The 12,363-nt window shown below is 35.3% G+C and overlaps 1 protein-coding gene across 1 annotated transcript; it reads right to left on the bottom strand.

Annotated features, from left to right (window-relative positions):
* Window positions 1-6,307: 6,307 nt before the first annotated feature.
* LOC113272911 (probable ubiquitin-conjugating enzyme E2 25) lies at window positions 6,308-7,417 on the bottom strand. Its single transcript, XM_026522697.1, has one exon. It carries the CDS (start codon window positions 7,415-7,417, stop codon window positions 6,308-6,310), a length of 1,110 nt encoding a protein of 369 aa, XP_026378482.1.
* Between the last annotated feature and the right edge of the window lie 4,946 nt (window positions 7,418-12,363).

Genomic DNA, 12,363 nt, shown 5'->3' with positions numbered 1-12,363 from the left:
AGAAAGGAGAACGGATACCAAAATCTATACAGATAAATCTTCATCATCGTTCAGACAGTTCGCTCCTTCCTTGATAAAACTCGCCTTCACACACCATTTGTACATACCCCAACAGCTGAGTTCCAGAAGTTATATAGTCATGAGAGATCACAGTTCCTCGTTTACTAAATCACAACCCAAAATGAATGCGTATATTTCAATCCAACTAGCAAATGTTCAAAGAGTACCACACATATTACTACCTTTCCACACAACAGGGTTGCGAGTTTCGAAACGTTTTTTCTATTCCTCGACCACACCAGCACACAGAGGTATGTAATACCAAAGTGATTTCCCACCTTAATTAAGCTTTTGTTTGACCCAATCACAATGCCACTATCAGCTGTAAGCAGGCATAGCAAGTCACTGACTGAGTCACCAATGTAAACAGTACGGGGACCGACGCCATGTTCACTTGCATACTCCTGCACCATGTCCTCAAAATATTCCATGTTCACTTGTAATACCAAAGTGATTTCCCACTTTATTAAAATCCCCAATATTCAACTTTAGCTGTAACAGACTGATGTGCCTGACGATTACGTCACCCGTAAATATTCCATCGGTATTGAATTTATTCCTGTCTGCTTTCAACATGTCTAAACCACCTGCAAAAAAACATAACTACTGTCGCTTAAAATAGTATCCATGCAAAAACACTTCAGGAATAGAATTTTAGACCTGAGAGCATCCACAGTGGGCGATCAAACCCATTTATTTGGTCGAAGAACGAGACACAGTGGTACGGACTAAGGACTAAAATCTGGACCAAAACCCAAATTTCAGACTATATTTGGTCTGGGACCAAGACCAAAACCAAATTTGGTCGAGCGGAGATTAAAAGTTCGTCGGGAGTGGGGCGTAAGTATAAAATGCGCCTGACGAAAGTTTTTGAATTAAAAAAAGAAAAAAAAATGAGGCGGACATTATATGTCCGCTCTTTGAAAATTGTTTTTTTTTTTTTAAAATAGAGAAAATGGGGCGGACATACTAGAGCCCGCCCCTTGAAAAGTTGTTTTCAAAAAATTTTTAAAAAGAATTGGGCGGACATATAATGTTCGTCCCATGAAAAAATGTTTTATAAAAAAAAGAGGGACGAACATATAGTGTTCGCCTGATGAAAGTTATGTGGGACGGATATTTGAGTTACGCTCGACCAAATTTTAGTCGGGTACCGTTGCTTGTTGCCACGGACTAAACCTAAAATTCGATCTTTTTTTTGGTATTTGGTCTTTGATTTTGATCGCACCATTGCAGTTGCCCTGAAGGAGCATAAACTGGAACCTATTCTCATGCCCAAGACCTTGCAAAGTGAAATGTTGGATGATAGCATAAAAACACCTGAATTACCTTGCAATCTGTAGACAAATATATAAAACTTCCTACAGTGAGAAATTATTTAGTACCTGAAAGAGCTGACCTAGTTGCAATCGGATCTCCACTCCAACAAGACATTACAGTGACAGATTCATCCACATTGTTCACCTTCTCAAAAAAGTTCATGCAACCACGAACCATTATGAAGTTTCATATGTTTGCCAGCTTGCTTTATGTCCTCCAAGCTTATGCCCTTCAGTACACCAGAATCAAATATTCTTGAATCTGCTTGCCCCTCAGGAGATGAGAGCTTTACAAGCGCACTGTAGAATCCTTCATAATCAGAACTAACAGCTGCAAAGAAAAGAAAAACAAAACAAGGTTGAGATTTGAGGGTCAGACATCTAAGAAGTAGGCAAACACTTGCTCCCTTTCTGTTTACAACAACTTAAAGAGTTCAAAACGTTCTAGATAATTTTAACATACCTTTTTTACCGAGCATAATTTCCTTCTTGAAATTTTCATTCTCCAAAGAATACTGTTGGGAAATAAGCTCCCAAGTCTTCGTCAAATTTATTGATGCACTTGAAGGAAAACTCCGAAGTATACATGAACGAAGAATGAAGAAAGGAAGAAATATCACTAAAACAAGATCACTTAGCTTCCACATCCATACGGACCACACTAGACAAAACGGCTAGTGGATCCCTTTCTAGTTGCAAGGGGAAGTAACAATAGCCATGGTAATAATGATGATTATAACCGTGTTCATAACAACCAAACAGAAGTAAAATAACGATGTTCACAAGAAAGATATAGAACAATTACATATATGTTTATACTAACACTAAAGACAAACAGCTTATACACACTATGCAACCATGGCATGCACATAAATTCCGATGCAAGACGTACACCGGTCAAATGGCGCGCTGAAGCCCTAGCCTTTTTGACGAAAACCCTTGAAAGACATCATCATCACTTGAGAAAAGGCCATTTTAATGGCTTTAGTATCACAACCCATCAAAGCATATCTCACACAATGATTAAACTTGGAACCATCCAAACCAAACTTTCAAACACTCTAATTATAACCAAGTATCTGATGGTTCTGACCAATCCACATAGAAACACACGTAAACTTAATGGACTCATGAAATTGACAACATTTTCTAATTTTTACTACTAAATAAAATACTTAATTGTGTAGATGGAATCAATGATTTGGAGAACAAACACTATAGTTCCTGCAATCCCTAATACCCAACGCCAATGCTCAGCAATCGAACAAACATATTGTAGACAAATTTTTTGTGAACGTAATATTTTCATGATACTTGAAGGAAGCAAATAGACCAGCGCATTGAACGTCAAAGTAAATTATAGCACGCATGAAGTAATAAATTATGGGTACCGAGGGTTCATAGATCGGAAAACTAAATCAATCAAACATAGAAGACAAGAGATTAAAGTGGTTCGGCACTAACGCCTACGTCCACTGTGAAAACCCCGTAGGGTGAATAACATTATTAATTTCCAGAAATAGATCATTCTGGGATAATATTACAGTTACACGATGAGTCATATTTATAGGATTATTGAATCAAAAATAAACCTAGAGTAGCAAAATACATTGACTAGGTAAACTAACTTATCCAGCTAGAATAAAGGAGTTACTAGCCAGAATGTGTAATCCTATGCATGACTTGGTCTTGTAATTATCTTCTCCACACGTCCGTTGAATGCACCATAAGCTAACCGACCACCTCGATCACCTCGGTGGCTAATATGTGTGCTATATAATCCACCCCCCCACCCCCCAGTTGGACACGGAGAGAAATGAAGTGTGCAACTTGGACAATATCTTGAAAAGAAACCTTGTAAACTAAACTTTGTATGACGTACTTCGACCATGGCATGGATGCTTCATTCACGTACTTGGAAGTGGCAGTTGAACTTTATGAGCTGTCTTTTTTTTTTTTTTTTTTACGCCAGCAACTTGATTTAGGCTCCTTTGTCTTCTTTTCTTTTCACAGTCTTCATTTTAGCAGCACCATTTTGGTACTGTCTATTGTAGACAAGACATCTTGGTTTGTTGATTGTTTTTTTTTCTTTTTAAAACCAAGACAAGATATTGTAGACAACCAACAACTTGGAACAGAATCAACAGATGGTTGTTTAAGAAAGTTTTCACAAATGAAAACTATAATCTCAAAAAGTTATCAATAGCTAAAACAGTTTGTTGATGCTTCGACAGGTAAGATCTCTGTGTATAATGGCAAACCATTTCTCTTTATAAGTTATTGAAAACTGAAGTTGGAAATCAAAGATGATGTATGTACAAGGTGATGGGTACTGTAGTTCAAGAAACTAGGAGAAGCTCCAGTAGATAGTGGAACTGATAATACTCAAGAAGAAACAGAACATTATTGTCTCCTTGGAACTTATGCTGGAAAGGCATAAAAAATGACGAATCGATTTGATCGATTAAAACCAATATTGGTGAAAGATATGTTTCAAATTATGATTAGGATATGGAGATAAATCCATCATCTGATCTTGAAAATAAAAGCAAAATTGTGGAACACTACCTACTGAATTAGTGGTAAAGAGTATTGACCAAGCAATGTTATCGCCTTCTTTTGAAGGGTACTCCCCGTTCGATTATGGGAATAATCACGAAGATCCATATCCATAGTCAACAACTATGATAAAGAACTCATGAAGTTGATGATAATTGATTTCAAACTCAACATTTTTGCTTGAATACAGAAAAGACTACTTTATTGATGAGATAACTATCAAGAATAAAAAACATCAATGATGATGAGATGTAAAACTAAAAAAAAAATGCGTTTGATGAAAGGAAATAACAGATCAAACCAAATTTGTTTGACAACTCATGTAATGAGTACTGATGAATAATAGGGTTGCACCAAGGTTTGTGAGGAAGATTGATTTCCCCCTAGAATTGGAGAAATATCAAGTCAAACTTGTTTAACCGATTAATAAGACATGATTGGAGAGGCAAGATCATGGAGATATTTGATCATCTATGGAATATTACACATTTCTTCACTGTCATTGTTTGAGAACAGAAAGACCTGTGCAAAAGCATCGTTGATAAAAATTGATAAAGATGCTTAATAAAGTAGAGACAATGATAAAATTGTTTTGAATGGGTAAACCCAGATTTTGATATTCCTTGGAATGGAAGATCTGAAAGTCCAAATTATATGTGGAGAATGGAATGATATATAATACTTTCCAAATATCGATCATCAGTAGATAATGGTCGATGTGAAAAATAACAACACCAAAACAAGGCAGCGCTGATGATAATAAAAGTAGTTGATTGTATTGTACTCATTACAATAGTATTTGATGGATTTGAAATCAAGGTCGAGAAAAATAGTTCTTATTATGCTTGAAAAAAGAGTATAAGAACATTGTACCTTGATCAAGATGGTTTTGGCAGAAAATATGCCTTTAAACCTAAGTGCTTTAACCCGCAAATAAATTCTCTGCAATGGGTATCAATGAACACGATCCTGTCATTAGAAAATAATAACCACTGCAATGGCTATAGATGCCAACCATTAGTGAGTTTCATGCTATGAAAGGAGAGAATATATTCTCATAATAAAATAAGTTCCGAATCTGAAAATTTTCGGAAAGAAAAGATATGGAAAATATCTTCAAATAAATCGATTACCAGAATTTGACAAGAATTCCGAGAAAGGAGATATTTTCGGGATTGACTTGAAAATATGGAAATCTTCTTGCCAAAGATGAACCAAATAACTACGTCCATGTGTACGGCAAAGACTCAAAAGCTATATCTTTATGTGTACAACATATATAGATTTGACATCATACCTACAGTAACTTGAATAAGACAACATCTAAAGGAACTTGATAAAGATAACAATAGAACCCACGAACCTTATATGCAAAGTCGTGAATGCTGTCGATGATTTACTGTTGATGGCTTGAGAAAAGAAAAACAGAAATTTTCGTCCAAAGAACGATACCCATAGACATAATGAAAACGAAACTCATGATGATGAGAGAAGCGATCATTAGGAAGAGTTATTTGATGATAACTTTGTTGGAAATAATGAATATAAATCATCCATAGAATAGTCCAAATAAAATGGATGAAAATGACAGCAAAAAAATTAGAAAGCGGAAGCAATATGAGCGGATCTCCCCGCTCTGATACCATAATAAATTATGGGTACCGAAGGTTCATGGATCGGAAAATTAAATCAATCAAACATAGAAGACAAAAGATTAAAATGGTTCGGCACTAACACCTACGTCCACTGTGAAAACCCCGTAGTGAATAACATTATTGATCTCCAGAGATTGATCATTCTGGGATAATATTACAGTTACACGATGAGTCCTATTTATAGGAATCATTGAATCAAAAGTAAACCTAGAGTAGTAAAATACATTGACTAGGTAAACTAACTTATCCGGCTAGAATAAAGGAGTTACTAGCCAGAATGTGTAATCCTATGCATGACTTGGTCTTGTAATTATCTTCTCCACACGTCCGTTGAATGCACCATAAACTAACTGACCACCTCGATCACCTCGGTGGCTAATATGTGTGCCATATAATCCAACATGAAGTTAATTACTACAGTATTTTTTTTTTATTTCTAGGAGACTGAGATGACAGAAATGGATAATTCATGCACATTGGAATAAAGAATGGATAACTATATATCCTTGTGAACTTGCAAATCTTCAAGTTGACACTACCTAATAACGCTCCATCAAACAGCTGACATTGCATCCATGATTGCATGATGAAGGATATAGCACCAAATACTTTCCCATCTTCGAAACTCATTTCTGTAGACCTCAACACGGCAGGATTGTCCATTCTTGTTCTGGCTCCACTAAACTTCCCTAGAGATAGTCATCTCCCACCATTTTAAGAATTGCCTCTAATCGTTTGAATTATACCCCAAATCCCAACACAAAGCATGCATATAAAAAGAAGTCCAAAAACCCAAAGCGTGATCACAGCCGATTCATGACATTCGGTGGTGACAACATTGCCAGAGTCATCGTCATCCAAGTTAATGTCTCCAACAAAATCATTCAATGAAGAACCATTCCTTATAAATGCCTTCAAAAGCTTTTTATATACATCACTGACCATAGAATCATGACATTCCCTGCCCATCTTCCTCTCATATTTGTAATGATCACCACATTTGATTTTGTAACCGTTAAAAGCGGTCAAAATTGTTTCTGCACGGTCACGAAAATGTTGTGCCACAAATTCTTCAAAATCTTTTGGTGGGTGCCTCAGAGTAACCAGCATTGCCAGACAGTTTGCCTTGAAGAGTCTTTCATTGCACTCAAAAGATTCATCCAACTTGTAACCGTTCTTAATGGCTTTTTGTAAACGAGGATCTTCCGTGTTCATCCCATGGTTGCTAAAATACGGGTTCTCGGTTTGAAACACAAGTTGAATAGATAACAAAATATCCAGTATAGTCGATGTATTTGGGTTCCATTTAGCAACTAGCAATTTCTGGCATTGATAAGTTGCCCAACGGGTATCTATTCTAAAACGGTCGACCCCCGCACCATGTAGATTGCAAAGTGTGCATTCATTATAACAGCGAACTGCAGGCGGGACTCTTGGATAATTAAGTGGCAGTATTATGTCAAAGAAGAATAAACCATCGTGGTAAGGCGTACTTGCTCCACCGATTATTGCAGCTCTTATAACATCATTGTCGTAGACCTTGACATAAACTGAATCAGGTAATCCCGTTTTGAGTATCTTCCACTCCTGCATTATTCTATTGTGCCTGTCAATACTGCTGTTGTTTATTTGATGTTTACCGGGAGAGGAAGAGGGAGCATAATGATAAGTAATTCCTTTCTCATCTTGAGCTGTAGAAGAGACAAAATCGAATTGCTTGAATTGATTTCTAATAATTGTCCCATTTATTTTTTCTTCTTCGGCTTCTCCAGCGGCTCCTTGTTTTTGGTTTAATTCACCATCTACAATTTTTATCTCTACCATCTCCCCGTCGTGAGGGAAATCATCTGCCACCCTGTCCTTGTATTGATGGTTCTTGGATGATTCTTTTCGTTTCTGCTTGTTATGACATAAATAAAACTGTCATCGATATATATGTATATATATACACACAGATATTCCGATATTCACTAGCAAAAGAAGTCCTAGGTGGTTTTGTATTCTGTATCCAATGATGAATTATAACTCTCGATGTTCCATGGTTTTATAACGTCACTTGTGAATTCCAAGTGAGTTAGGAACTAAATTTATATTCGACGGAATTCCCACAAATATTAGGAACCTGTATTAGTTATGGAATTGGATTTACCTTTTTTTTTACCGTCGGATGTATTTTGTGAAAGGCGCCCTAGGCGCACAGTGAGGCGCCTAGATAACAAAACGGTCAAAGGCGTGAGCAATTTTATTTTTTTCCAGGGCGCCTTGCGCCTAATACAACATAACGGAATTATTTTGTGCTTTTTTCGTCCTTGCGCCTAATACAACATAACGGAATTATTTTGTGCTTTTTTCGTCAGAAAAAAGTCCCACGTTCTGAGCTACACTCAGGTTCAAACAAATTTACTGTTCATTAATTATCCCAAAGTGAAATTTGAAAAGTAAGAATAAAGCCCGAGTAACTCCATTTTTGTTCCGCTTGTGTTAGTTGACATCTCTTTGCTAGCAAATGCTGCCTCGGGCACCAACCTAGCTAGTGGCATCAAAAAGACTACCAAAGGTGCAATTTGCAGAGATAGGACAAACATAACATACCAGCAACCAAATACAACAACAACCTCAGAGAAAAGACTAGACAAGGGCCTCTTTGCCCTCGTTACTTCGTGGAATCTGTTGAAGATATCACTTGATATGGTTTCTTTCGTTGGACGGAAGCTTCATTGGAGGTTGCTTGTAATCTTTTTCTCTTTAAATAAAATCTTAGTTCATTTTTTCAAAAGAAAAGAAAAAAGAAAAAAAAATTTAACTTACCAACACCCAGGCCCGGGCGCGGGCGTCATACAACTTGAAATTTTGCTTAAGAAGAAAAAGAAACTTGAAATTTTGGCGCCAAAAGTCCGAGGATACTTTAAGGATTTCAAAATTGAAAGGCTGCAAGAGACTGATTTTTTGCATTTATTGGACAGACGGTTCGGAGATACAGCAGTAAATTATGTCATCGTCTAAATAGCATTATAAAATGTACTAATAAGATGTGGCTAGTGTATGTGATGAATTTGTTAATCTAATCAAAACCAAAAAGTAAATAAAAATGATGATGGTAAATATGAAAATTCTGCCTTTCTTTTTTTTTTTTTTTTGTCAATCAACAGATTTCAATTCATTCAAATTAAAATAATGATTACACGTTCGCTTACAAGATTAACAAAAACATCAAAATACATTAAAAATATCAAAATAATCAAAATCCTAATACAAAGAAGGATATCAACTACAAGTAGATCGCGAATAGAAAGAACAATAAACCGCAGAAATACCCAATTTTTGATTATGTATAAGGGAGAGATGATAGTATATTCCGGAAATAATTCCGACCATTTGATTTGATTGTGTTCATCCTTGAAAAGAGATGCTCCTTGAAGGAATGAGTATTTTGTCCATAAACTTTTAGATTGAATTGTTGATGTTTTTGAATCAAGAGTAGCAAGCCACGAACCAGCCATCAAAGATCGAAGAACTCTCCCCACAATGACGAAGAAAAATCTCCCCGAAACGGCGAATAAACATGTCATAAGACACAGAAAATGATGTAGACACATCTTATTCAATAAATTATTATATAAAACTAGAAAAGTAAAAGAAATCCTTGCTGAGATCTGGTACAAAATGACCAAATCTAAGCAAGAAAGATTAAGAGATTCTAGAATTTTTTTTTTTTTTTTGGAAGGGAAGAGAGAAGAAAGAGACCGCTTTTTTAAAATTTTAGATTGAAAAGATACTTGATAAAGATTAGGCTATTAGAGTTCCAATAAAATGTCTTAGAAGTCCAAGAACATATCCTTTACACCTATGCACATGATAACATTTTCCGATTTCTAATAGCACCTTTTTACTGTAACGATCAACTAATTAGTTAGCTAGACGGTAGTAAAAACTGTAAAAGCGAAACTATAGACTATATTCTAGTGTTATGGTGGGTTTTTTTAGTGTTAACGGAACGTTCATGGTGAGCTTTTTTTCTGAAACCTATTTTGTGGCATACTGAATTGTCTTGAGGCGTACTAAATAATGCCAAAATAGGGTCACTAAATAAAAAACATCACTCTTATCCATCCTTTTTGATAATCGCATAACTACCCTTACATAATTAGTATTAATGATTATGATTAGATTTGATTAGCCAGGAATTTTAAGGATCGATTAAAATTTAAATTATTAATGGTGAATTCGTAGAAAATTAAACTTATGTGAGAGAGTTGGGGTTTTTGAGAGGAAGAAGAAGAAGAAGAAGTGAAAAAACTTGGATTTTGAATTTTGAGATTTTAGTGATTAGAAGTGAATGTGTGATTCAAATCAGACGTAGATTATATACGAGGTTTAATTTATTTTTATAAGTTGAATCTGTCAAAAAATTGAATTTTTAAAACCCAGATCTACTGACCAGATGAACAGTTCGGCTGATAACTTGTCAGCCGAACCTAGGTATATTTTCAAAAAACTGAGGTTCGGCTGAAAAGTTATCAGCCGAACTTCACTCTGTAATTGACGAATTTAGGTTCGGCTAATTCGAACAAAATCTAGCAAAGTCGCATTAGACGAACATAGTGTTTCTCTAAATCATACACTAGGTTCGGCTCAAAATTGATTCTCCAAGATCAGCCGAATTGATCTTCTGATAACCCGGATATCATCTTTGAAATCATATTCTATCGATCAAATAAAATAAAATCAATCAAAAACAAGATGGGCTTGTTACATATACATTCTAAATACATCTAAGAGCAATTAAGATTTGGATTTCACGCTTCAACATCGCTCATTTCGATTCGTGTTTGATTTGCTTGATCAATTTCTTGATTGAATTGGAGTCCAAGATGTTTAAGTTTAAAGTTTATTTTGATTTTTGATTTTAAGTTTTTGAGGATAAGAACACTCTAATAATTTAAATTGTTTAAGGATATATGGGTAATTACAGTACCTTTAGACACCCTTTATAAACCCACCCTACATGGTACAGTGAATGAATATGCATCGAAAAAATTGAATTGAATATGCCTCAAAACATGTTTGTTTTTTTTTGTTTTGTTTTTTTGTTTTTTTTGTAACATACTTTTCATCCTCGGCCCTGGTTGAAATTGCTCACCATGTGCAATTTCCCCTCGAGTTCTTACATATTGAGACCTACCGTTTTGGAAAGGGTGACCCGTAGTACATGATTCATAAGATTTTTTTATTAAGAATTTTGTAGTTCCAAAAAGTGATGATAATTAACATACTCTTTCTTTTAATAGTTTTGTTTTTCCTTTGACATATTTAAGAGTTGATATTTAAGATATTTAATTAGCAAAGTGGTCACATATTTAAGATATTAATTAGCAAACCGGTCACAAAACTAGTAATTTATGGAAGTTGTATCGACGAATTTGCTGGTAATTATAAGGGAAAGGGGTATACTAAATATACATTTACTAGTTACTACTAGCTAGATTCTTCTAAAAGGAAAATGCTTAAAATCTGCGAAAATATCTGTATTTCCACGTCAAATGCTTGGGGCGCCAAAGTACCGAGCGCACATTTTGAAACCCTTAGAACATCTAAAGAATCGCACGGTCCATAATCTGTCGGATTAAATATCAGGAAAAAATTATTTAGGGTTAATTTAGTAATTAAAAGGAAGAAGAATCTAAAACCGTTATTAGTGTGCGTCCGCCTCTGCTTAACTAACACACTAAAGAAAATCACAAATCACTCTCTGCTAGTGTTAGTGTTCAAGAAAGGAAACACAAGACTTTGTGATTTTTTTAGATCTGAAACCTCCCTCTCTCTTTCTCTCAATTTCTAATAGATTCTTTGTTGATTTATGAAACATCACAGAAGAAAGTACAGAGAGAATTAAAATTGTTATTGAGAGAATTAAAATTGTTATTGAAATCTTCTAGTCTTGATTTAAAAATTTCTTTAATCTGGTTCTTTGACCTAATAATGAGATTGTGATTTTCGAATGTTGTTGAGATCATATGATCGTATAATGAAGATTGTTGGAGGATATATTTTTAGATCAAGATTTTGTTCACCGAAGATATTGATTGGATTTTGGAATGCTGATTTTAGTTTTTCTGGGATTGATTACTAATTAATGATTCTATCTGTTTCTTCCATAGTTATTAGAGATTTCATCTGTTTTACTAATTAATCTGATTGATGTTTAAGTTAAGATAAGTAAGATGATTGAGCAGTACCAGTTAATCGAAGGAACTGGAAGTTGATGGAGTTCACAGGGGTGGTTTTGTGATATTGAGACCGGTGGTGGTGGTGGTGGTGGTGGTGGTATAACACGGCGGCACAAACAGAAACAAATTTCTTTTTTATCAATAAATTCGATGTAAAATTCGGTGTAAAATGGGTGAACAATGGGGGAGTGGGGTGTAACTAACGCATTTACTTAGTCTAACTAAACCAAGACTTGGGTCAATAGTAATTTTGTCCAAGTGGGTGACAATATGGACATTGACTTGGATCAATTTAGACATATCCCGTGAATTTTTTATTCCAAAATCACACAGTAAAAACTAGTCTCTCTCCATAATGGACAGTTTTGTACAAAAGAGTACTTCATGTGTGCCAAAACACTTGACAGAAGTGTTAAATATTGCTATACGTGGAGTGTGGGAGTTGAGGTCTAATTAGGAAGTTCTGCAAAGCCACAGATGACCAATCGCATTTGGCATACTCATGAGTAGAGAAAATGCATATAATGCAAGAAGTTGGCCATG

This window comes from Papaver somniferum, chromosome 4 (genome assembly GCF_003573695.1).
Source record: "Papaver somniferum cultivar HN1 chromosome 4, ASM357369v1, whole genome shotgun sequence".
NCBI classification, from domain to species: domain Eukaryota; kingdom Viridiplantae; phylum Streptophyta; class Magnoliopsida; order Ranunculales; family Papaveraceae; genus Papaver; species Papaver somniferum.
The sequence above is the reverse complement of the archived record's forward strand: the minus strand, read 5'-3'. Positions and strand labels throughout refer to the sequence as shown.